The sequence below is a fragment of the Nyctibius grandis genome, chromosome 4, assembly GCF_013368605.1.
Source record: "Nyctibius grandis isolate bNycGra1 chromosome 4, bNycGra1.pri, whole genome shotgun sequence".
Taxonomy (NCBI): Eukaryota; Metazoa; Chordata; class Aves; order Nyctibiiformes; family Nyctibiidae; genus Nyctibius; species Nyctibius grandis.
In genome coordinates this window covers 71753077-71780728 of record NC_090661.1, presented here as the reverse complement: position 1 = coordinate 71780728, position 27652 = coordinate 71753077, and the positions used below count along the sequence as shown (strand labels likewise).

Genomic DNA, 27652 nt, shown 5'->3' with positions numbered 1-27652 from the left:
GAAGCCTAGTACAAAAGAAACCAACACAAAAAACAAACCTACTAAAGAGTTTTTCAAAGAACTGACCTTTACTATTAATGCAAGCAGAACACACAGCAACCAAAAATGCTATTCTGGAAGAGCTGTGCAATTTACTAGGATTTTCATTTCTGTCACTTGGAGTACCTTTACCATAACTTTGCTGGAAAAATCTTTTTAAAATAAACCAGTGTTTGCAACTCACTATGAAAGACAACTTAACTAGGTCTTCTATTTTCAACCTGATGTATATTCCCACATGCGTGAAAATCACTGTGGAATTTTTATTATTTTTTGTACTTCATATATCAGTTTAATGTTATTTAGTCTGTGTAGACTAATAGGTAATTACAATTTTCCATCTCTCAATTCTCAACTAGGTTGCGATCAAGTTTGTTTCTCCAAGTTATTTAGGCTGTTACTCATGTTTACATTTACAATAGCAGCAAGCAACTCACGTTCAGCAATGCAAGCATTCTGCAAGATTTAAACTGTTGGCACTGAAACTAAAAGGTGCCACGTTATTCACTGTGCAGTGTCACTGGCAAATATTTTTTGAGTGAGTCAATTAAGAGCTCTGCACCATTCAAGTGATCTCCACCTGGAGAAAGGGCATACCTCCTTGGCCTGCCAGGCACCTTGACAAGAAGATTTTGCCGAAAGTATGGTTGGAAGCCATTAGTAGAAATTATACTGAAATAGAAAGCTACCTTAAAAGTTACACCAGACTTCCAGACACAGCACTGTACTAACATGGCTGCAGAACTTCACACATACACTTCACTATGTATGACTGAACACGCAGCCATCTGCCCCACTCCATGCAGATATACATACGGAGCTCTAGAAAACTAATTATTTGAGGGTAAAAGAATTGGAAGATAGTGAAGGACAAGAAAAAACATTAAAGCCACACAGATTCAGCTCCCCATGTCACACTGTTCTGAAAATTGCAAAGACTATTCAGGAAACTCCACATCATGTTCAAGAAATGTGGTTATATATACCAAACCCAGTCTGTATTGCTTCTAGAAAGACCTGGCAAAAGGCTTGCATGCAAATACAAACACAAGGATACCATTACAGTAGTCAATTCCAGGCCTTGCAGTGCTTATAGTAAAGAAAGTGTCATTGCTTTAAGAACTAACTTACTTTCATTCTCCTAATAGCACCGGTTCACTGATCACAGCTTGTGAAACAGCTTGCTTTTCAGTTTCTAGCCAGAATGTAACTCAAGTAGGGGTAATGTAAGATTTCATATGAAAAGGTACAGCAATGAAAATACAGGGAAAGTTTCTGTCCCCCATTTCCATCCTCCCTGGCGACAGAGAGGACAGAGCTTCCCCCAGGGCTCTGCAGATCAGGCCAAGGTCTGCTGGGTAAGCAGGAGCAGACACTTGCCTAGAAGCTACATAAAAGATAGGGAGAAAAAAATATCTAGTGAGCCCCTCCATCCTACAGGCTCCCTTCAAAGGCCCTAACAAACCCTCAGCCTTTTGGAGGGAACAGAGCTACCCACAGCCTGTCAAAATACCAGGATAGCAACAGTGCCACAGTGGTCACTTTACACCTAACTCTGAGCCCTTCCCAGCTGCTGGTTGACCGTTTGCTCCTCCTGACCCCTAGTCGTTCCGTGAACAGGCTTTCTCCCTACTTGCTATCCACCCTTCCCTTTTTGTTACTATTATTACTGCCTCCATCCTAATAGGTCTTCCAAATTTGTGTCTTCTATGCAAAATATAAAAAAAAAAATTATAAAATTTAGAGACACATGGAACTATCACAGTCGTCCTGCTTTCCTTGATCACATATTTTGCTCCCCAGTTTCGTACTGTTTAGATGGTGAAAAGGTTGAAGACAAAGACCAGGTCCTTACCTCATGCAGACTGCAGCATAAAAGGGCTCTGATTATAATTGTGGCTTCTGTGATACTATTGAAAAACAATTCATGATTATACTTTACTGAACAGGAATTTCTCATCTTACACTCTTCCACATCTCAAAACAGCAACCCAGACTGAAGGTTGTTATTTTTCAAACTGTCTTCCCTTTCTTGACTGCTTTCTCCCTGTAAACACACCACCCTTTCCTTCCAAAAATGTCCTTGAACTATCCTGCCTTGACATTTAATATTTTATGATGGCTGTCCAGTGAATGGCATGTATGCACAAGATAACCATGACAACAAATAATTAGCAGTTTTTGGCAGCTGAATGCCACCTGTGAAGAAAACAGCAATTTATCTCCATATAAGAGACAAAGGAAAAGACTGAAGGAGCTCTAACACATTTTGCATTAAATGGTTATATTCATTCCCTACAGTGTAATTGCTTATTTAAACACATTAAGAGAACTAAGACTTTCTGTACAGTAAACAGAGACAGTGTGCCCCACATGCCCTCCCCTTTCACATGGCTTTAAAATCAGCTGAAATAATGCAAAAGTAATTTGAGCGATAAGCCAGAGGTATGTTTTAGTTCTTTTTCAAATTAAACAGTTTCAGCTTTAACTGGTGGCAAAAACTAAACTGGATTTTTCAATTTCTTAGATTGTCATCAGTCGATTTTCACCGTTGGGTCCTTTGTGGGCTTCCTTCATTTTGCCTGGACATGACTGAAAATTAACTGGAACACAAAATGGAAATGTTCCTTCACTTTATTACAAGCATTTGCCTGTGTTAGCTGGAAGTCTGTATTCCCTCTCTGCCTGTTATTCCCACGTACTGAAAGTGGGGACAAAAATGCTTTGTGTTTCCATCTTAGACAGGAACACAGTCCTTCTCCTATGAGGTGGCATCAGTCCCTCATCTGCCCTCACTTTATTGCATAGCAAAGATCTAGAAACCCACTCCCAAATCCCACTGGCTTGTGGAACTGACAGAAGGAGAGAATCTGGGCAGCAACCCCCTGCTTGTGTATTGTTGTGATTCCTATAGCTTATTCTGTCACGGACATGATAGACACAGACATTTCTGCAAAACTGAGTTGAGATTTTTCAAAGCTGTGCCAGAAATACCAGCAGAAAACCACATGACTGACTAAATTCTATGGGTTCTCCTATCATCATCTTATTCAGAAGCCCTAAACCCAGTGAGATCATATGGGGGCAACAGTGGGATTGAGTGCGAGGGAAAACATACCCTTAACACAGAATGTTCCTGAAATTCTGCTCGCACTGCCCAGCTCAAATTCATGCAATAAGTGGTTGCAAACCAGCTGAACCCCTCCAAAGCTAATGCACATAAAAGCAGGAACTGCCTTTGTCCACAGAGCCAGGACAGGTGGCCACTCCTCCGCACTGACAGTGTAACAGCACTAGCCGCCATGCCAGCCCTCTCCACCTCATACCAAAGCGCTGAGAAATCAGTCAGTGCACCTGAGAAAAATAAGAGAAAATTTTAGAGGATGTTTTTATGTAGTCAAAGATTACCCTTTCCAAGATTTCTACTCCACTGTTAAGAAGTAGTGTCTCGGACAGACCCAGCGAAGCCTGCAAATCAGAGTTTGCAATTCCCATTTCTCAGAAGCCATCACACCTACAGCATCATGTGCTTATAAGTTCTGGAATGTCAGCCACTTGAGGACTGTTCACAAGCCACATGTGGCTCTAGAGAGGAGCTACTTTCCCTGAATGGGAAGGCTAAGATTAGTTTCCTGCACCTAAACTGCCTGCCTCTCAGATAAATGGCATGTTTTAAGACATGTAAATGAAAAAAGAGGCCAAGTTACTATTTAAGCTCTCAAATCTCTTCCATGAACTGTACTGAAAAACATTACCTTTACATTGAAGAAAGATGTGTTACATGGCATTAAGACTGTTGAAATTGTGTGCAGTACTTAAAAGCAGCAAACAGAAGAAGCAAGGCAGAGAAGTGAGAAGATGGGCAAATTGTTACTGAATACATAAACACTGCAAAGTGTTAATTGAGTGTGTTTCTGCCTATATCAAGGCCATGGCATACAGTACAACATAGTCTGAAAGTTTTCACACTAAGTGCTCTTCATTGTGAAGAGAGAGCATCAGATTCTGTTTCCAATGAACACAGTCTTGTTTGCAGCCTTTACATGTGACAATGTACCAGTAGGAGAGAACAAAATTACTCTTTCTATCCTCTCCCATATTTCCACTTACACACCCCCAAAGAAAGCCAGTAATTTTCAAATGTTTCCAGTGTTAATGTACCCGATTCTTTTAAATAAGAAAATACATATGTATTAGTCACATAAAAAGCTTTAAAACTACACATAAAATCTGCAAAATCTGCAGCAACCCATGCTTATTAACATATCTGTGCCAGTGTAAGTGGATGCTATTGATTTAGCTCATCAGATAAACATGTTTACCATCAGCTATGCTTCTCCTGTATTTCCAGTATAAAGCTCATTGACAGATATATGATGAAGAGTCTTAAAAAGGACAGAACAAGCACTAATGACTTGTCATCCATGATTCTATGCAGAAGCTTCCAGTACTAAGTCTCCATTTGCATAAATTCAAATTTATGAATACAAAAGTTTCAAGAGTAACTCCCTCAATAACAAGTTTTTCCCACTACTGCTATTTCAGCAACAAAATAGACTTTTTTTACCCTCACCTATCTCACTGTGGTCCTGAGGAAGATGATAGAGAATGCAGCCTGAGCTCAATAGAGTGGTCTTCGCACCACAGAATCACAGAACATTAGGGATTGGAAGGGACCTCGAAAGATCATCTAGTCCAATCCCCCTGCCGGAGCAGGATTGCCTAGATCATATCACACAGGAACACGTCCAGGCAGGTTTTGAATGTCTCCAGAGAAGGAGACTCCACAACCTCTCTGGGCAGCCTGTTCCAGTGTTCAGTTACCCTCACTGTAAAGAAGCTTTTCCTCATATTTATGTGGAGCCTCCCATGTTCCAGCTTGCACCCCTTGCACCTTAAGATGTGCTCATTAACTGACGCATTCTAAAAAAGCAGACACAGATCATCCTAAAGTTGGTTTAAATACATTATTTTTTCCCTTGAAAACTCCACTTAAGGTGAGAGAGAAAACCTAAAGGGAAGTAACACACTGAACAATTCAAGGAGTTCTACATTTTTCATTTAACTTCTCTTTGCCTCTGAAAAGACCATCCTCTAGTATTTCCACATTGATTTGCAAGATGTCAATGAGGGGAAACTACTAACATCCAGACTTAATCCCATGAGCGTCACTGTCTTACAAATGGTGGAACCTGCAAGAGAAGACAACAGGGGCAAAACGAGGCAGTGTGAATTAAAAGTATTAACCTGCCACAACAGGGATACAGCAAGGTAACGAAACACGCCCTGAGCACATGCAACAGCTTTTTGGCTGCTAATCCTGTGATGGTGTCAGTTTTTGATAGCTTATGCTATGAAACATATCAGTGCTTGAAAGGTCTTCATGGCTGGCCTCATTCTGTTTTGCTGCAGCTAGGCTAGACAACCATCAGAAATCCCCCTTACCTGTTTTCTTTCAACTCTGTTACCCTTTCAACTTACCCAACTCAGCCTGTCTAATGCAGACTTCACAGGATCAAACATACCTGTCTACATGGTGACATTTAAATTATAAGGGGCTTGCTACTGTTAAAATTGTATTCTTGCTAGACTACAAAAATACTTAATCAACTGCTTTCAGAATATACTCTTACAACACTATTAAAGACTAAATACTTTGGAAAGATAAGTATGGTTTATATTGTACCAGTTTACTTTGAGGCCAGTAAACTGCACATAATGGCATTTGATTCAGATCTCAAATTCAGAGTATGTAGTGAAGTTATGTAGTGAAGTGTAATATATCACCTACAATATTCTACACTACCTTTGAAGCTGTCAATCATGGAGCATCTCTGCTGGTTGGTTATATTGTGTACGAGTGATAGTGGTTCAGAAGTTAAGCATGAGACTACAAATTGATCCTTGGGTTTATTTCCAGCTTTCTCTGTGATTTGCAATGAAACTAGTACTACAGCAGCTCTAAACTACTCAGAGTACAGAGACCAAACAAGGTACCCAAAACTGTGGAACACCGAGAACTGTAACAAAACCAGAATTTGGGTATCCTGGCTATTGGTTACCATGTAAGCCTCAGTCAGGCTGTGTAAGCTGAAGTCAAACACACATTGAAACATGCATCTTGTTACAGCAGTACAGAGACATTTATCAATGGCAACCTCACAACACTCTGGTAGAAAATTACTAAATCCTATGTATGATGTGTACTACTCAGTTGTAAGATAGCAAGTAGTATCCTACATTTTACGTTAATGTAGATAGGATGCAAATTTCTTCATTTTAACCTTTTCTGGTGCTGCCCACTACTTTGCCTCTGTTTTGATTGCAAACTGTTTTTTATTGCTACCACATCAGCTCTAAGCTTCCTCTTGCTGATCAGAGTCCTCTTGTCACTCCTATAGTCCCCTGATTCTCAGACCCTTAATGTCTACTGCTTATTCTGTGCTACTTTAGGCTTTCCATGTTCTGCTGCCGTTTTTCCTTCCTCTGTTCTCCTAGAAGATCTGCCATATTTCCATTTCTCTGTGCCCTATCACCTCTATCCAAAAGTCCAATCTTCCAAACACAAGTTAGCATTAGTAGACTAAAGATGGCAAGCTAACTAGTTCAAACTGTAACATTCAAGCTCAGATAATTGCTGTAAAGATTAACCTCTTGTTCCACAAATAAACAAGTCATACTTCATTTTCACTTTGGTTTTAGTTGACTTTGCTGTCTTTACTGCATTTGGCAACTAAGATAAAATGCTAAGTTTTTTTGTAAATTTTCTACGGAATGAAGGAAGTAGTGTCATGGAAGCACTCAGAGAAGATCAGACTTTGGTGACATCAAATCAGTAATTTTAGATATGCTTATGTTCACAAAGGCAATAATGCCACATATGTCATGTCATCAGAAAAAATGTATGCAACTATTTATCCAATATACAGAAACTTTACTTGAAAAGACTGTTTCAGCCTGATATATTACAGATGCAGTTTGAATTAGTCAAGTAATTTAGCTGGAAAAATAGTCATAATGGTATGCTGACATGCTCTTCTTGCCTTGTCTCCCTTTGGCCTTATAGCTCCATGTCCTACTCATGAGGATTTAAGACAAGCACTCCATTTCCTCTCCATGAAGGGATTTGAAGCTACTTGTCTCCCAATCACCAGACAAAAGCTTCTCTCAGTTCAAATCTCTGTCCTGAACCAGCAAACAGTGGATTAAGCACAGAATTTCCACACTATCCTGAGGTGGGTCCATGTTAGGTCTGCTGTGAGGATTATTCTGCTTTGCGACAAAACATTTCTATATGGAAAAAAAAAAGGTGCCATTTGTCTTAGGGAAGCCAGAACAGAAAGGAGGATCCCTATCATGTTATGTGGGGGGAACTATCATGTGCTCATATCAATAAGTAGCCAAACACTGATGAATATGTACTCAGATTTTTTTTCCTTCTACACATTTCTATGATCATTTCTACAAGAAAAAAACCCTTCCTCAGCAGATTTATATTACCCCAGTCACACCCTGTAATTGCATTTCTCTGAGGCAGACGAATCAGCTCTGCTTCCTGCCTGCAGTATATTAGGTCATCCTTCCCCGATAGCCCTGCTCTCTAGTCGCACAGGGCACTTCAGACAGACAGCAAGAAGGACAAGTCTGTTCTTCTCCAGTCAATCTATATTAAGGGGCTTACACTGCAAAGCAAAGGAAGTACTGAAAGAGGATACAAATAGATTAACATCATTACAGCTTGTAAACGATCCTAGGAAATTAAAAACAGTCTGCTTGAAGAACATAGACTGATGTGCTACAGCCATCTTCCACACATCTCACCATAGTAACCAGAACAGCCAAGATGTCTGTATCTGTTAGGTATAGCATTTATATTTGAAAATATTTTCCTCCATTTTCATAACACAATTTCACAATTGGGTGAAAGACTTCTAATGACAGAAAAATAATAGTCAAAGCCTAAAGGAAATGTCTTTTTTATACAGAGCAAAGGAGAGGGAGAGAAAAAGAGTTCTGTAACCTAATTTCTTCACACATTAAGGCCTTCTTGCTACAGAGGTTTCTTAAATAAAACAGCTACTCTGAACAATGTACGTCTTGCATTCCATCACAGATCATAGATATTTCTGTATCTGTGTGTAATGAGATCATTTATTTTGGTAGATATTAATACTAGCAAAAACACTTGTCTATATTTAGATATTATACTGAAACACTATTTCCCCAAAGTTCTTGTACTTAAAATGCACATAAATAATCAACAGCCAGTAGCCAAAATAAACAGATAAATTACAATGAATACACAAGCGAATACAGTTCTGATTATTTTTCTTCTTTTCAAGCTTTATGGTAAGTTTTCATTATAGATGAATTTGAACAGATGATACCTGCTGTGCTTGTACTCTATGTTGAACATACTCCTTTAAGTGTCAGGCTTCAGTCATACCCTCCATCTTGCATCCTTCTGGCAGCTCATGCATATTGTTTTGCCAATACCACCATGTCAAAGAGACCAGGCTTCCATCTGTATGTTCCCCCAATATACTTTGAATTCCTCAAAAAAACTGCTCTATTTTTTATTTACAGCTCTTTGGTTGTATTAAAGCTAGCAAATGTAAGGATGTACACTAGTAGCTGTACAACAATCCTGTGCTACAAAGCATAGAGAGGATCGCTAAGAATCACGCTCTTGGTGTCAGAAGAGGGGAACAAACGCCAGGGACCATCAGCAGGCTTTCTGGCTGTTACGCCAGATGAGAACCCTTGCACGTTAGAAATACCGTGCTGAGGGCTGAGATCAATACCAAGCCCTTCTGGCTACATCTTGCCTGAATGTAGCTAGCACTGCGACCCTGTGTAGGTAATGCAACTCAAAACGTAGACATTTGCATAAAGGATTACTATAGTCCAGCTAAGACATCTTGCAGTTAAAAGTGGTTTTATACACCTGGGATTTAGTTCCTAAATTTCAAGTGAAATGGAATGTACCTTTCTTGTTTCTCCATAAGTATGCAGACCTTATCATTTTTCACAACAATTCATCACAAAACAGGCTGCCAGCACTGCCATTTTGTGCTGCCCCAGAAGATTCTGCTGAGATAGCCATTAGTGCTAATGCTTATCCTGGCAATGGACCATGCTACCGAATAAATTTGCTTGCTGTAATTATTTGAATTACTTAAAATTAGTGAAGTGCCAATCATTTTTCCAGCAGGGAGATGCATGCATTTTCTAGCAAAAATCAAAGCAAAATTGTCATAGTCAACCAAAATGGATTCTTGTCTTTAAATTCCTCTTAGGGTTACAACACATTTAAAATTAAAAGCCACTTGGGCCTTAGTTAACTAGTCATTTAAGAAAAGTAAGGAGTGTGGTTTTAAAATAATGATTATGAAAAACTTATGAGAAAGGATGAATATACAGCAATTCTAAACAAAGACATGCAAGTACATAACTCACACAATACCCCAAAGCTACTGTAATTCACTTAGCAGTATTTAGATATTCAACAACCATGGGTACGTACTAAAAATATAACACCTGGAAAGAGTGACTGAGTTTTGCACTATGGTTACCACCTTTCACTACAGCCTGCATTGCCTCAGATGTAGCCCTTGCCCCTGTGAAGCAACGGAAGTGTTGGAGATCAGTCAAAAATGTAAATCCTCACCGGATGAACTATCAGCTGAGTTTAAACTCACTGTTGTTATAACACCCTCATATCATGTTTACAAGTCATAAGAGGTCCTGGCTGTAAGCAAGCTACTATTTCCTGAGTGTTTATGGAATCAAAAAACCGCAAGGGAAAATCCAGAGTTTTCTCAGTATACAGTGAGTGGCTATTCTTATATTCATAACAGTTGTCAAATTCTCACTTTTAACTTTAATGGAGAGTCCAGCTATGAAGGCACATAAATATTGCAGAATAATAGTTGTAGAGTTTCACTGACCCTATTAATTTCAAATGAACACAAATATAAACAGGAAATGAAAGTATAATTATAGTGATTGTTAAATGGATATAAACCCCCCCACACCTTTATATCCAGGTATTTAGGAACAACTACAGCTTGCCTTGAAAGGCTGGACCCTCACAGGACCTCGTCTCTACTTTTATTACTACTTATTTCAGGATACCCCAACAAATCCTAGTATTAAGGTACAATCATCATATGTATTACCAAAAGCATTTTTTTCACCCCAGTGGCACAAATATAAAACTGTTGTAAACAACAATCATTTAAACTCATTCTGTAAACTGTGGATATTACAACCACTTTCCTGCTGTAATGGTAATCACAGTTCTCTTTTGGCAACAGAAGTACGACAGTTGCCCAAGGTTGGGATTTGGCAGTGCTTTACTACGGGAAACAATGCAGTCAGACGCAGGCAAGGACTCAGTGCTTCTATACTTTCCTTCCAATCCATTGATTTCCATGAACAACAGGCTTCTGAGCAAAGACTGAAGCAAAGTTTTATATCCAAGTGTCTATTCCATCCCCTGATAGCTGGGGTTTTTTTTGGAGCTGTTTTCAGGTTTGTTTTTTTTTTTTTTTTTTCCTCTAGGAAGCAAAACAAGGACAGCTTGCCTATCCTCTCCTGCTGAATCACAGTTAGAATAATAGCTCTGTATTTCTTTTATTCTTGATGGTGTAATATTCACATATTCTAGACATGGGTTCTTAGTTAGGGATAAAGACTCATTTTTCCTTTAAATTATGTGTTAAAGGACTAAAGGAGTGATGTGTTTATTTGCATCATACTATCTACATATGAAAACCTGACCTTAGAAGAAGTGTATAATAATAGTATTGAATGAATAAGATGACGTTTGCTTATTTTTTGGACCACTTTAATTTCTGCATTAGTGACTAAATCCAAGCAGTGTACAATATGAATCAAGATATGATTCATTCTGCCATGAATTAATATGCATTAACTTAATGAAAAACATAAAGGTTATTTAAAAATCTCACCAGGGTGTACATGTTCCAAGGATAAAATGAATCAGACTACATAAAATTTCAAGATAGTCTTAATCCCACAAAGCGACTGTTTTCAGCTCTTCATGACTACGCTTTAGACACAAGAGCTGGGTGCCTGCTAACACTTCACATGGCTATTCTGCACATTGGTTGTAAGGAAACCGTAATTCTGACCAGGAAAGAAGTCAGGATTTCCTCTATCCAATCCCCTCAAGGTTTGATCCAGATCAGCAGCATAGCACAGCTTGTTTGAATCCTTGTACATGGAGTGATACTGGCTCCCATGTTCAGCCAACAGCCAGCACAAGACCCACATTTTTCTTCATGAGACCAGGGCTCCCCTGCTCAGTCAATCCTCCTACACTGTCAGTAGCTTACCACTACCACAGTCTCATCAAAAGCAATGGAAACACTCCTCAAACATTTTGTTATAGCATCGTCTTTACAGTTTAACAATTGTAAGTAACTCAGCACAAGATGGCATCATTTTAAATACCAACACTAGGGAGAAGACAACAATGCAACCAAGGTTGAATTTACATCTACCTAACACTATCAGCCCTCATCAATCTCAGTATAAACTACACTCATTTACTATTGTCATTAATGCAGCATCAGGAAGTTATTTGCTTAGGAAATACGAGAAAATAATGCAAAAGGCTACTCTCTTCTGTACAGTCCTGAATGAAGTCCTTAGTCCCTAATTAACCTGCAGAATCAATTGATTTTTTTGCAGTTTCATTTCATTATACATTCAGCACCATGCTTATAAAGTGGGAATAGTTTAGATATGCAATTCTTAGTGTAGCTTTTTTTTTTAGAATACACTTTATTTATATGCTTAAATATCCAGGCCTTTAAGACACTATCTTTTCTGCTGAAATGCACACCCCACTAACTAGATGCAAAGTAAAACACAACACCACATCTAATAGTGGTGAAATACTTAAAAAAAGTTGCTAAAATTCCTGAAAAGAAAGATCAAGCCAATGCTGTGACTGATTGTCTCAGCCTCTTCTGTCCTGTGCCTGACTATCTCTGAACTGCAACCGAGATCTTGATTCTGTTTGAGACAGATGACCGGTACAACTGAGTAAAGGGAGAGTTACTCCAGGGATGGAAGCTGCTGTGAGAAGAGGTTTGTCAGAACATTCCATCATGCTCTTCCCAGCAGACTGAGCACAGATACCACTTAGCTGCAGATGGACATATCACATGTTTTCAGAAATAAAGACATAAATTGAAAATACGTTCCAAATAGCTACTTTCTCTCCTCCCTTCCCCCATGCTCTAATTATAAATCCATTCCTAGTTTTGCTGGATTTATCTCTGCATGCACTCTGCAGTATGCCTATCATTGTGAACGGCAAAGAATTGCATAATGGCATTGTTAATAGTCATTCACAGAAGCGAGCTGTAAATGCATTTAAAAAAACACACAGGCTAAGTCGGGCTAAACGAGTAGCCTGGTTTTAAAACTTCTGAACAGACAAGGAACTCCCACTCTTCGGTGAAGCTGCTGAGTGCTTGACACTTGAGAATTAGAGCACTCCGTAATCTCTGCTCCTAGTTTGCCTTCTGAAAATTTTGGCTCTAGACAAAAGCCTATCTATCCAATACTAATTCCTGCCATGGGAGTAAAATAAACAAACACAATTTTTGATACGTGTTCAGACTACTCCAGCTTTGTGCTAGTTATGGAGCTTTGACTTGAAATGTGATGGCAGGTGTAAGGGGCAAAGATTTGTGTGCTCACTTTCAACAACTTGTATTACAGACCTGGATTCTGCCCATGTTCCCCTACATCATACTAAGGTAACCTTTGGAAAAATTATTGTATACCTTTGCTTCACTAGACCTCTTGACTGCATCCCTTTAAGTTCCAAATCTTAAACAGTAGTTAATAGTCTTTTTTGACATTTTGCACCACAGCTCCAGCCCCTCATAGATTCATATTTTGTTGCCTATTTTAGAATGAGTCCTGTCCCTACCAGCTGTGAAATAACTTCAAGCTGAAGTAGCAAATATCAGAAGACAGAACGGTAACTGCATTTGACATAAAGCCCTCAAACTATATTTTACAATCTCACAGACAAAGTGTTATTGTGTATTCATTGTCTAGATTTTGAGTTACAATTAAAGAGATTATATTTTGGATAACAGAAAAATGCACAAGTTCAAGTATTGTGGGTTTTTTCTCATCTGTCCAGCACTCCACATTAGACTGACTATACAAACATCCCAAAATATTTTCTGTGCCCATCTAAATTCCCTTTCTTATTTCCAAACTCAGAACTTCTGAAAAATGAACAGAGAAGATAACATGCACGTGCTCAGTTCCCATTTTAGACAAGAGCATGAACTCCTGTTTTTATGAACTTTTGCTCAATAAAAATCAGTAGTTTTGTCAAGATAAATATGAAACCAGTAAAATAATGCCATTTTCTTCTGAAGTCATTTTATAAAACCAAGTTCTCTAGAAAAACAAAGCACACCAACCCTACATAAAGCTTGAACGACTACAGAGAAGAAATGCTGATGTTAGTAATTCAAAGTAGTCATGCTGTTTACTGAAATCCGTTGTCCTTTCAGATTGCCCTATAGAGACCTGGACAAGATGAAGAAAGGACATTATTTCAGGACCACTAAGATTGGGATCAATGGCAACCTTGTCATTTTGATTTCTCAGTGTACTCACAGTAAATTCAAAAGGTGAGAGAAAGACCTAAAATGCAATACACAAATTTAATCCTGAACTTGCTGTAAGCCATCTTATTATTATGAATATTTTTTACATATAGTATTCTATGAGGTTTAAAGTATAACATAGCAAACTGATCTAGCAGATCTATTGGTGTCTAAGATATGATTGAGGACTGTAATGGATATGCTGACCATTCTTTGCCCACATCCTTTGCAAGCAGATTTCCCCTTCTATTTTGGAGTATACTACAAAGCAAATGATAGAATTTAAAGTATATGCAAGATCCAAGAAGGAGAAGCAATAACAAAAGCAGTGAGGTGAGCACTGTGAGAACATAGTGCTCTTGTCCATCTGCCCCATCCTACCACCAAACTCCATCCTCAGATTACTCCCCCCACTCCCTCCCAACCACTTGCTGCAGGAAAGTGCCACCATTTTAAAATAGTTCTTGGTAATTTTAATAAATGATGGAATCTTTAAAAGGCACAAGGACTAGGGTAGCTGGCTAGTGCCTATTCCTCCTTTCCCACACTGCCCTTGACAGCAGCTAGAGTCACAGCCAGCAGCCTTGCAGGTTAGAAAAGCACTGCTCTTCCTGCACTGCATGGCCTGCCAAAACATGGAGTGGTATATCTCCTCCAGTGTTTTTAAGATTCAGGCTAGATTGACTCTGTTTTTAAAGGCAGCCAGCTTGCCTGCCTCATACTCAAACCTGTCTAGATCGCTAGACTCTTTTTTCTTACTGCCACCAACATTTGTTGGTATGTACTGGAAGTAATCTACCAGTATTGAGTAGATAGGTCCCTTTCATTAAAGATAATTTCCAGAAAATAACTCACATTTAGCCCTAGTTTACAATTAGGTGTTCTAAATACAATGCTTTGCAATCTGCTGATAAAAACACCCACTCCAGAGATTAGGCAGAATCTGCGTCGCCTTCCTCTCACTCTCAGAGCTTCTACTACATGGAACAGTTTGATACCGTAGCCCACAGAAGCTCTTCCTGTCAGGGTCATGGCAAAGGGCTGCTTGACTGCCCCTCCAAAGTGATCCTGCCTGCTTTGCATTTAATTTGACATTAGGGTCAGTTTTGCCACAATGGATCTTCCTTACAAATACATATGTATGTGTATAGAAGTGAAAAATAGAGTGATGAGCCACATCTTAATTTTGTTTTCAAGATCTTATTGTAGCCAACACCTAAAAGCAGAACTGTGAGTATAGAAGTCAGAAAGGCTGGCTGTACAGCTCAGAGTGAAACACACTGTTGTAAATACATCGTTTCCTTTAACAGAACTGCAGATTTTCACATGATTGAAAAGCCTGAGACTCGAGAAGGAATAGGAAGGATACCATCCTCTGTTGAAAACATACATTGTGTACTACAAAGGAAAGTAGAAGACATGGAGAGAGCGGAAATCCCTATATTAGTAAGTCAAGCCATGGATATAACAAAGATGCCTGGAAAGGGTAAGGGAAATAGAATATTTGTAGTCATGGTCTCCTACTTTATAGCCAACTTCACAGGAAAAACAGGGAACAGAAGCATGCAGTTAAACTCATGAAATGGTATAAACACAGCATTGGGAATAAGGGCAAAGGTTTGGTGCAGTGAGAGATAAAATTAAGGTAGAAGCAATTAACTCTTCAGTTTTGTTGCATTTGGGTTCCGTTTGGGGTTGTTTTTTCTCCAAACGACCCGCCAGGGGGCAGTGCGGAAGGACCCTGCACAGTGCCCGGGCTGGGACTCCTCTACAGCGCTGTTCACGCAGCACACGTGGACTCATTTCTAGGGCTTGGGAACTTTTTAAAGAAAATTTCAAATCTCTCTACTGAAAGATAATTTTTAGTGTTTCCAGAAAGATAGTATGATTTTTTTTTTTCCAAAATAGTAAATTGCCAGTAATACAGTAATGCTAACAGGCTGGTTAGATTAGCACTTACATGGCTAGTCAAACTGGTTGGTACATTTGAGAACTGGGTGAAAACAAAGGTCATCTTTCTTGAGTTTAACTGTACTCCTAAATTCAATAAAAGTTATGCTCCTGTTTAAGAGTTACCTGAACAGTCAGCCTTGGATTTTCTCTTCAATTTCTGTTTAATAACATCATAAATTATAAAGTTTCAGGCCATTATTCCACTTTCAAAAATTCAACTTTCAGACAAATCACTTGCAGGTCTTACTGCAAATAAGCTGATCTTCAAATACTTTAATTACTAAGTTGCTGAGTTTATTGCACTACTGAGTATGAGGTTCCATAACAAGATCTTTAAATTTTTAAGAACTCCTCACAATTTTCACATTTTTAGAATATTTCTCTCATACTGTATATCTAAGAAAAAAAGCTAGCTGCTGAAATCTGCTTTAAGAACAAGACTGTGAACACCTTCTTTAACACAAGTTTGCTATAGCTGCTTTGAAACCTTTTCTTTCAAATACTTTGCTAGTAGGCAATTACAATACTACCACAATAAGTGCCATCCTTGTACTACCTTTAATCTCTGTTAAAAGATCAGTAAAATAAGCAGGTTTGGATTAGCTAACTCAAACTGCATTTTGATTCAGATCCATATCTTTCTTGTTATACACATTAGCAATCTCTTTTCTATTGCTTAAAACTATTACTATCCTTATCCTCATCCTTGCAATACTTCTACCTTCTCTTTAAGAAAAAGCCAATAATATCCTTATATGCTCCACGGACACATTCTAAAATAACATAAATCTTTATTTTCAGCTGGGACTGTCCCTCTCCGTATATGAGGCACATTTTAGATACACAATAGAATGACTCTCCTGGCTATGAAAACAAAGCTACTTACTGGTTTTACCTGTCTAGGAAATACTTCTTCCTATTTTTACCTTCCATAACTATTTTCAGCTGATGTTCCTGATGACAGAAAATTGTTTCTTACCAGGTGACAAGAAAATGCCAGGACATTGTATCTAACTGGTGTGGAAGGGGCTCTAACAAGAAGGGGCACAGTGTAGCATATGTAGTAAATGAATGAAGAGAGGTTAATTGCTTCCATTGTCACTTGTACTCATTGGTTCATTCATTCTTCTGAAGGAGCTGTACAAGAATTACGTAACAAACACATATGAAGAGCATGAAATGTTCCAAACTAACCTTGTTTGAAAACTGAATGTTAGACAAAAAAATTGGTTTAAGAAACCACTCTGTACCAAGCAGGCTTAAATCTGTGGTGCCTGGATGACTGAAATAGGTGGATCCCATCATGGTTTAGAGTGAACTAACATCCCCATACTTAGATTTTTGTATAATAAAAGGACATTTAAACAAAGCTCCTCTCTGGGACGTGTCCCCTTCAGACTCAATGGAGTATGAGCGGAACCAGTCGCCAGAGTTACACAGCCCATCTTTGATAATAAATTTTCATCTGGAAAACTATTCAAAGTGACACTGCTCTATTTGCTAAGGCTTTCTCCTGCGATAACTCCACACTAGTATTCTACTGCAAATATTAATTACTAATTAGTAATGATACTGTCTCCCAACCACACACAACAGTAATTAAGTAAATGAAATTACAGGGCTGTTTAGGGGAGCAGGGAAAAGGGGAAGAGAGTCCTCTGCATCACTTTCATAGTGTTAGCCCCATCTGACTAGGGTACATGCAAATCCTACAGCACTCTGCCTGAGGCTTGTATGTTCTACATTTACATTCTTCACACACAGCTGAGATTTTGCCTGAAGATGGCCATCTCCATCAGGATAAATTTCATCCTCACCACATATAATGCCTCCTGGTTTAGAGTATTTTAGCAAACATTATTTATTCTCAGACCCTGCAAGATCAGTATATCCATGTGCTTTTAATATGCAAACAAGACCAGGTACAGCCCCAGCCAAGGGTACCCAGCAAGAAAAAGCTGGAAACCAGCAGAAGGCAGCAAATGCCCTGTCCCTGCTCCTGCCCAAGAAAACAATCCTGGACACATCCTCTGAAAATCCCACTTCCTCCATCACCTCCTCCTTTCCCAGAGTCTCCCATCCTGATATAGATTCCAATGTAATTACAGATTCCCAGCACACTAGAATCATTCAGATTAACAGGGTCTTACCAATACTGTGAATCTGACATATGTTCAGGATGTCTTCAGAAAGATTCTTACTTTCTAGTTCAGATGCCAACTAACAGAAATAAGTGATGTGACCTCAATTAAAAACATCAACTGCTCCTTGAGTAAGAGGATCTCCTTAAAAATGCCATTAGAGGAAATTACACAAATACTAGGTAGTACAGCAAAACTGTCAGTGTTCATTTTAACTTCTGTTTTTCATATTATTTCATTAAGAAAAAAAAAACAAAATAAAGTTGTTCACTACAGATTATTCCATGAATGATACATCCAAAAGGAAGAGGAGGAGGAACACAGCTTGCAGTGATCTGTTCGTTTTGACATTGATAAGCTTACATCAAACTAGAAAAAGGCCACACATGCACACAACAGCAATACGCAATGGTTGTGTAATGGTTGGGGGGTAATAATGGTTATTATTCAAAAAAATATTATTCTCCCTAAACAGCAGTTTTAAACAAAACTATGAAACACACTTAATGGTGTACAATGTGAAGCACCACATTGCTTTGTATTATTCCCTTTCACAATACAATGACTCCTTAAAAAAAAGTATTCAGACAAATCAGTCCTTGTTTACATTCACAAATTGCTAATGCGCTATAGAGAATTCTCAGCAACCGAAATCTCTTGCAAGCACAAACCTGAAACAAGTCTGTGATGGTAACACTTTAAATTAAGTGTCTTAAATATACTTAGCTATGCATTTAATTTAGACATAATAAGACATTGTGTGTATTACATATCAAAGAAACACTAAAGAAAATATCCCATGTGTATTTTTTTCTCCATCCAGCCAGTTCATCCCTTTTCTTCAATGCTAAGGGAAAAAGGCAGGGTTTGCCCTGCACTGTTTTGGGAATGAAAGGATAGCAAAGTTCATACCTGTTTCAGTTTATCCAGCAAATACTTTTGACTGACCCAGCATGTGGCAGTCAGTGGAATGCAATAACCTGCACCTCTATCAGCAAGCTGGAAAAAAATAACTAGAAGACAATGTGGCGATTGCTATTACTTCTATAAAGTATTTAACTATTGCTCACATTCCAAACTTGAAAACTGAGGTGTTTAGAAGGGTGACCAAGGAGAATTCATTATATTATTGGTTTGATCAGATACCAAAATCTTCATCAGTTGAAATAAGGACCTAAAACCTATTTAATAAAATATTCTTATACAGCATTAATATTTAAAACCTGAAGCTGAACCTGTTTGGTAAGTGGAAGATCCAACAGCTAGGCATGGTATGCTGGCTCCAGTGTCTACAATCAATAACAAGCTTCAAAACCATAAGAAAAAATCCTCCAGTTTTTTAGCTTAAAACACTAAATTGCCTACTTTGGTAATCATCTGTCTTCCCTGCTAAGATACCTTGGTACTTTCAACAAAATGTGATGGAGCTAGTTCCTCCCCTAGCAGAGTGTTGGCTCTCTCTAGGCCCTGAAACTCTCAGCACCATCCCCTACTCCTGCCTGAAGTCAGCCAGAGGTGAACGCAAGCTGCAGGTTCTACCACCACCTCCACAAAGTGTAAGTGAGGTAAGCAGACTGAGGAGCAAGCCCATGCCTAGTAAGGGTTATGGAGATATACAGGCTCTTGTTTGGAAGTCAAATGGGGATGCCCAGATACATTTAGTTTTCTCAATCTGTAATTGACAGATTGATCAAAGTAGACATAACCATTGCAGAAGAGAGATAAGCATTTCAACACCTACCAGACCTAACTAGGTGCTATCACTAAGGCCTACTGAATTCTATAATTGCATCAGTCACAGGGTTTGGAAAAAGGAAATCCCAGATGCTAAACAGAGACCCTTCGTGTTCTAAGGAACCTGAAAAAGATCTCCATGTGATTCAAAATAAGTTGAAGTAAGCTGAAGTTTACATAGTGGTTTAATACAAACACTTTTTTACAGAAACTTTTATATAATTTCCTGTCCAACTGATGACTGCAAAACCGCAGTACGTAACCAAAGCTGATCCACTCTGTCTCTTGTAGCTCAAATCCACTTTCTGTAACCCAATCTAACAGTAACCTAATTGTACATAAAACAATTTACTGCAAAGGAGACAACCTGACCCGGACTGTAAAGTGCCCAGCTTATGGAGCAGGAGGCACTGGAAGTCCTCCAGCTGAAGTGCAGGCACCAGCAATGACCCACATGCAAGCCATCCTGCAACACTGCCTATTGCACTCATGTTCTGCCACAGTGCACCCAGGAGAGGCCACCAAGGAACCAGACCCCATGTGGGGCATCAGTCCTTTGGGGGATAACGAGGGAAAACGTACAGGTTCTATTCTAGAGATGGAAACGCACTACAAAGTGTCCAGTTCAACATGAGAAAGTCTTGAGAGAACGAAAGATTCAACCCAAAAACAGACTCAAGGCCACCAACTTCCTGATGGACAACACAAGGCGACAGCCAAGGTCATTCAAAGAACAGAATGGCTCAGAAACCCAGTGAGGAAATGCTGAAAAAAAAACCAGAAAGAGGCAACACAGGCCTTGGAAAGAAGGCAACACTGGGAAATGGCTGGTCCTACAGCAGCTGGGAACATGGCTCATCGAAGCAAGAGCAAAGTCCCCACAACAAGGGAAGCAAAATTTGGTGAATGAAGAAGAGGAAAAAAAAAAGATCAGCTGAAGCACTTATCCACAATTGTACTTCTACTCCCTAGACCCATCCTTCAGAAGGACAAGAACTATTCACACCTGAATTTTCTGGAAAAAGTTCAAAACTGTAGGATGAACTTGGGTCATAGAATCCAAGAATCTCCCTCAAGTTTCATATTCTCTCACAAACTGCAGGATTCCTCTGTTAAAAAAGCATGTTAAAAAAAATCATTTTCAGCAAGAGTGGCAATTTAGCAGCAAATAGAAGGACTGTCAGGTTACAAATTCTGTCACTTATCTGCAGAGTGAATTACGTTAAAAAAAATCAATAATTTAACACACCTTGCTGTTTCGTTTAAAATAGACTATGACAATAACATCTGCTTACAATTTTTTAACCATATATACCTAGGGGCTAGGAGCTGTTGATTAATACTGCTGAAGCTAGCTAATGTCAATTAGAGTATTTTTTCCAGGTAAAACAAACATTTGAAATGGCTTATTTCAAAACAGTAAGATGCTTTAACTTGCCATTACATATGCCTTATTTTATTCCAGTCTGATAAAAGGAAAACAACGATATTACTATGTACCGAAGTGATTCCAGTCAAAGTGACAGGAATCAATGCATTTTAATTTTCTGGGGCAATTCAGAAAACTGTAGATGGCAAGAAAGTGTAAATGCATTTGATTCAAGGGAACACAATTTTGAAGTCAGAAGTTTTAGAAAACATAACAAATAAATTAAGAATAGTCAAAATGATTAAAAACTTCTTTATTCTTGGGCTTTTACTACATGGACATGCAAAAGAGGAGAATCTTCCAGAAGTTCCAGGGGCTTTTTGTACTTTGTTTTTTCTTGAATATATCTGCTGAAAATGTGAGGTTAAGCATCTATCACATCAATAAAATAGATGTTAAAGCTGAACAAGTAGAAATTGGCAAGCAAGGCCAAATCAAATCTGTTTATCATGCCACTGAATTAAATTTTCAGCACAGGATGCACTGACATATTAAGGTTTAAGACCATCACCATACAGTCATATTTAAATCTATAAGAACTATTTCTCATCCACAGAAACTTGAAATTAACAACATAGTGTAAACCTTATTTACCAAGGCAAGAAGAGAGACAATTTCCGTGTAGAGCCTTTTTGCATTTTATTTCACAAATCTAAGCAGATTTTAGTTTCTCAGCTTGTCAGGAACAAACCAAATTTAGAAGTCAATTTACACTCCAAGTAATAAGTTAATTTTATGAATAAATTAAAAGCTACAAAAAGTTTAGAAAAGTCTACCATGAACGTTTTCTTTACCATAACATTGAGTACTTCTTCACCAGGAGCAAACAGCAGTGAATATTCTCCCAACAACCATAAAGTGTATGAGAACTGAACATAGATAAACATGGTTCATTAAAGTTACCAAATCAGTAAATCTGGTTGCAAAAGACAGCTTTGAATGAAGTGCGATACCACCGTGAATCTCAGAAACAAAACACCATTTCTCATCTTGTCATGACAGAAGTTCGTCTTCACAGGTGCCGAGTTACGATCACCACATGTCCCACTATAATCATACATACACAGATGAATCATTTGACCATATAAAGATGAAATGCTAAAACCTCAGGTCCCCAAATATTGTCCCAGCTGAAATCAGTGATGCTATTTCAGTAGAGACAGGCTTAGCCTGTAAAGTATCTCATCCAGCTCCAAAGGCAGTGACATCTCTTCTCCCAAACCACTATTGATATTGGATTTTTACAACAGTGGGGAATAGCTCATCACACCTGAGAGAACCTCTGACCTCTCAGCATCTACCCCCACACAAATGCCCCTTGAAGTTTCTCATCCCAAAAAAGACACACTGCTGACCAGATTTTCCGCTGTTGCACACAGTTGAAGAGTTCTCTCGAGACAGACGCTCATGCTGCAGAGTCAAACCTTGGAGTTACGACAGAGCAAATACTCCCTGGCAGAAATTGCAAAGTGTGTTCCCAGTGTAGTGAGCCCAGGCTACTGGCTCAAGAAAAGCGAATTGAGCTAAACCTCCTATTAGTCCAAAATCATATTGTTGGCCACCCTAAACATTCTGACCCCAAGCACTGATTTTCAATCTGCTGCACAAGCAGTTCACTCCTCTCCGCGTATCAAATTCATATTTTACCCAAAGCTATGGAACACAGTGTTGAAATCATACTACAGTGATCAACTAAATAAGGCAGTGAGGTGGATTAATAAATGGATTACTCTAGAATCACATTAAGAGTTCAGCATGAGCTCTCTCTTTTGTACACTTAAACTCTTTTTACACATTTCTATTAGGAGTTTCCATTACTGAATTATGCTATACATATACTGAAAGACGCATCCGCAACATTAATTGTGCAGGTTGTCTGAGGATCTTGGAGGGGGCAGGGGAAGAGAGAAACAAAAGATTCCTCAAAAAAAAAAAAAAAGCATTTCCAACAAAGCTTCTCATATGAGAGTTTAATGTGAAATTTCCCACTACTCATAAGCAACTGGTGGCCAGCAAATAACTAAAATTAAATTTAAAAGTATCTTTTACTGCAGAATTTTTAGGCTGATCTAATTTATTTCTTGTTCCTGCACTCCTGACTATCTTTCAAAGCTTCAGAGGACCACAAATATTTTCATGGCTAATTTCGTTCTGGTAGTTTGAATCAGAAGAGGAAAGAATACTTCTCTTTTGTTAAAAATCAAAACACATCTTACATCTCTAGTGACAGCCAGGTTCAATGCTCTTCTATACTTGAGATTCCAAAATTTACTGAAAAGTGATGACACAAACACACAAGATAAAACCACTCCATAATGCCCAGGGATTCAACTTGACAGTTTCAAAACACTGACTCTGTAAAAGCATGGCTGGAAATTGCAGGACAACTGAAGCTCAACTGCAATATGCACATGCTGCTGGTAGAGAGAAACCCTGAAGGATGGACAGAGAAACTAATTAGGCTTTCTATTCCACCAGAGCTAATCCTATTCAGCGTAGCCTCAGCAATGAATATTGATGCAGTACCTTCATCATCCTTTAAAAGCTATATCCCCAATTAATATCAGTGCTAAACACAGTATTCTTCTGCTTTCATCTACATTGTCCATCCTCCAAAATAAATCTCAGCAACATCTCCCAATTTATTTCTTATCTTTGTCCTCTCCATCTAGACTGAAATTTTCAGCATACTTGCAGAAAATCTTCTGCTTTGGCCAATCTGTTCTAAATGCACAGTTATTACATGTCTTTGTGCTCAAAAGTGAGACACTGTTTGCCAGGTTAAGGCTTATTTTTGTGCTACACCCTAATCATACAACTGTGGAAATTCAGAACACACACTACTGATTGTGATTTCCCTATAGCAAACTGTGTGAGCTTTCTTTGCTGTCCTCCTGCTATTTCTGAACCTTTGTTTCAGAAATTGTGTAAGAAGAGGAAAACCAAGAGTTGACAGAGGAAAAGGGATACGAACACCTCAAATGGGATATGCTGACACCTCAGCAGTCAAAGAGCAGAAGGAAGACTTGCCACCACTCAGCTCTAAAGATAAATGAGACAGAAGGCAAGGGAAAGGCTGAATATGGAGAAAGCATAGCTGCCAAGAAAAGAACTATCTGAAAAGAACAGGAAGAATGCCATGGAAATACCCATTTTGGGATACCTACTTTTAAGAGGGACAGGTGGTGTAACTCACTGGAATCCCAGACCCAGTTAAGCTTTCACCTGGCTCAGGAGTTTACAGCCAAACACCATTTGTTTATCAAACTCTTCTTGGAGAGCATTCACAAATTAACTGAGTTCTTCATTGACCATTCTGAGATTCATCTTCTGAATTTAAACAATAAATTTAAAACCTGTCCCCAATGAACTGTGAAAAGCAGGGAAAATTTCTGCTAGGAACAAAATAAATGGTTGCTTGTTGTTTAAAGAAGAAGAGTAGTTCCTTTTCCATTGGGCACATTCTGATCCAAGCCCATGTTTAACACTGACATGTAAGCAGCCTTGATGTGCACAGGTCACGAGGGACCCACCTCAGCCTGATGCAGCATATCCCAGCAACAGTCTCAACGATTCCAACAGCATGAAAATAGAAATCAAACAGAGCAGTGGAAAAACACTTTCTGCAGATTTGAAAAGCTCTAGCCGCTCCATATTGAAACGCAATGGTTTGCAGTCACGCCCTGGTGTTAGCTACAGCTCATGTAGTGAAGGCTTGAAGCACATAAGGGTAGGCTTCACCATTACTTTGCAAGGCATCAACTGAGCATTGTGCCATTGACCTTCAATGCTCACAGCAGCAGCTCACAAACATAAACATGTCCAACAGTTTCCCCCCACCCGCCTCCCCTGAGACCAATGACCCACTGTACCAGTCAATAGAGGGTGGATTTGGACAGGGCACCTGTAGCCTCCTGCCCACAGAGAATATCAGCTTTACAAGGTGAAGGTACGGGTAGACTATCACCAGCCATTGCTGGAATAACAGGTGAGACTCCAGACTTTGCTTAATCCTAAATGACCTGGGCTGCTCTGTCTTGTTGGCTATTGGGTTTGTCCTCTAGAAGACATGGATCTAATAAGCTTTAGACTTAAAACTTGGTGTGTGCTACAAAACTAACGCTAGATTGCTGAATGCCATAAAAGCTATTTGTATAACATAGTAAAACTATTAACATAGTCAAAATGTAAAACCTACCCCAGAATTTAGTTGTAGCTATATCTTCTAGCCCTGAGGCAATCACGCCTGATAAGCATTTTGTATGTCAGGAAGGTATCCTAATTTACCATTAAAAGGGATTCCAATTATATTTTCCCCTGTTTCCTTCCGAAGTTGCTCTTTGTGGTTCTGGGAGAACAGAGGGGCCAGTCTGGTTTAATTTGCTTTTTCAACAATCTTTACTGAATCCTTCACTAAGGAAATGGATTAACTATGAAGCTGTCAAACACTTTCATATGGTAGGAATGCAAACATACACTCAGAAAATAAAGGGTGGGAGTCTGAATATATTCTCTGCAATGATAAACATTTTGGATGTCTTTTTCCATAATACTCAAGGAAATTCACATTCTAAATTAATATACTGAGTTAATATTTAAAATAAGAGTTAGAAAAGCCTGAAGAAGTCAACTTCCTAGATTTAACAATCTAGCTTTTGAGTGTAAACACATGAAAATCATCCATTTCAAAATGGGAGGGGGAAATTACATGGATATCAGGAAAGCAAAACCTGTAAAATAGAAGGTAATAATCAAATTCATCTTTCTAAGTATAGTCTCAGGCAAAAGACACCATAACATAAATTAGTTCCACTGAAACTGGAATTTTATTCCAGAGTTTAGTTTAACCACAATATTTCGAAGCCCCAAAAATATGTAAAACTGATCAAAGTGGCATACAGTAAAAAACAAAGCTTTTTAAAAATAAAAGCTTATTGTAAAACTTGCTTTTCTTAGCAATGTCCATAATATTCATTCACAAGAGCACATGTTGATTATCAGCCTCTCCTCTAAACAATGCTTCATTTAGATACCTGTTTACTTGTTAATCCTGTGTTTGGAATACACTAGGAAAACTATAACCACATTGAAATTCTATAGCATATTTAAACACTGGAATATTTAAATAGTGCAAAACAACCGAGTTGTGATGGTCTTACTGATTCTAGCAAAGAACACACCCATGAGCATCTAGCATAAACAAAACCATTCTGGTTCTACCATCACCCTTATTCTAAACAAATTATCAAACCAAAGCCACTCCACACCCAGAAGCAAACTGCTAGAATACAAAATGACTAAAAAAAGGCATTACAGCAGACTGTCTATACAGGGAGTTACCTTTTTTCCTTTCTTTTTCCTGTGAGCTGGTTTAGCATTTTTCTCCTTTGCTTCCTCACTCATTTTTCAGCAGGTAAATATACAGGGGAAGGGGAATAAAGGAGATCACTGCTTGTATTCCAACATGCAAAGCCACTGTAAATATTCACAGCACTGAAACCAAAGTCCATCTGCTGACGTTTCTCAGACAAGTAACAGAATAACTGCTGTTTAAAGGCAGTCTCTGCTTCTCCTGCACAGCCTTGAATTGCTCATAGCCTTGCTCCGTTTTCGTCAGTGAGAAACTGGGTATTCTCACATCAGTCTGATTCCTCTACAGAAAAGAAAAACGGTTTTCATCTCTCATTCTTAACTAGTCTTTACTCCCAAGAGAAGATCTTGTCAACGTTTTCTAGCTTGGTCATCCACAGCGCTTCCAGTCTCTTAAATGGGGTTGATGAGCCACACAGACATTAGCTGCAGACAGCTGACAGGTCTGAGAAGCATTCACCAGCGGATGATTTGCCGTTTCTTGCAGACGGAGAAAGCGAGCCTGAATTGCTCTGATTGCTGGTCGCGTACAATACCGACATGTGTTGAATGCATCGGGGCATACCAGAAAAGGAAGCCTCCAAGAGTGATAAAAGATCGGGTTACTGGATCTTAAAGCCACTCCCAAGGCAGATTCAAACAATAAAAGGCACAACACACTGCTGAAGAAATTGCTAGATGAGATGTTTACGTTTCCAACGGCTCCATATCCCCATCGAAAGGGCCTCCAAATCACCACTCTGAACAATAATGTTTAATTATTCATCTCAAAAGCAGCAACAATATTTCAGCAAAACACATATTTATAACTGTCCCTGCCTGTGAGAGCTTGCTCCTCCCTTGTACGCCTGTCCCTATGACAGGATTTGTATGGTCTCTCTACTAATGCAGCTCTTTCACAGAAGTGTTACGTGCCTCATGTGTGTGCACGACTGGCAGGTTACAGATCATGTTTCCACATGCTGTAACCTACTCCACAGAATGCTTTGGCTACTTCCCTACAAGTCTCATGGGAAAAAAAAAAATCAGGAGATCAAAGACTTCATGGCAATAATTCTCTCCTCTCGGTGCCCATTAAGATATGTTACACACAACCCACACATTACCAACAGCCATGACAGCAGTCATTAAAGGTGTGTCTAAATTATGTCATTATCACATTTAAGACTATGCAACTCTCTTTATGTACCTCTACAGATTCCTATATTGACCTTCCCCCTTAGGATCTTCCCCCTCCCACCAAGCTAGCTGGCAGAGAGTGGGGTGGGAGGGTGGAATAAGTATCAGACATCATGCAATAGCCCCATCCACTG

General features: G+C 38.9%; 1 protein-coding gene across 3 annotated transcripts in view; it reads right to left on the bottom strand.

Moving 5' to 3' along the window:
* The window catches only part of ANK3 (ankyrin 3), a 311217-nt gene extending 284043 nt beyond the window's left edge, over window positions 1-27174 (bottom strand). Inside the window, exon 1 of one of the 3 annotated variants that reach the window (XM_068400123.1) lies at window positions 26310-27174. In XM_068400123.1, coding sequence (XP_068256224.1) covers window positions 26310-26372 — 63 coding nt within the window. In that variant the 5' untranslated portion in view covers window positions 26373-27174. The remainder of the gene's footprint in view (window positions 1-26309) is intronic. The other 2 variants (XM_068400124.1, XM_068400125.1) reach the window with 2 other exon arrangements.
* Between the last annotated feature and the right edge of the window lie 478 nt (window positions 27175-27652).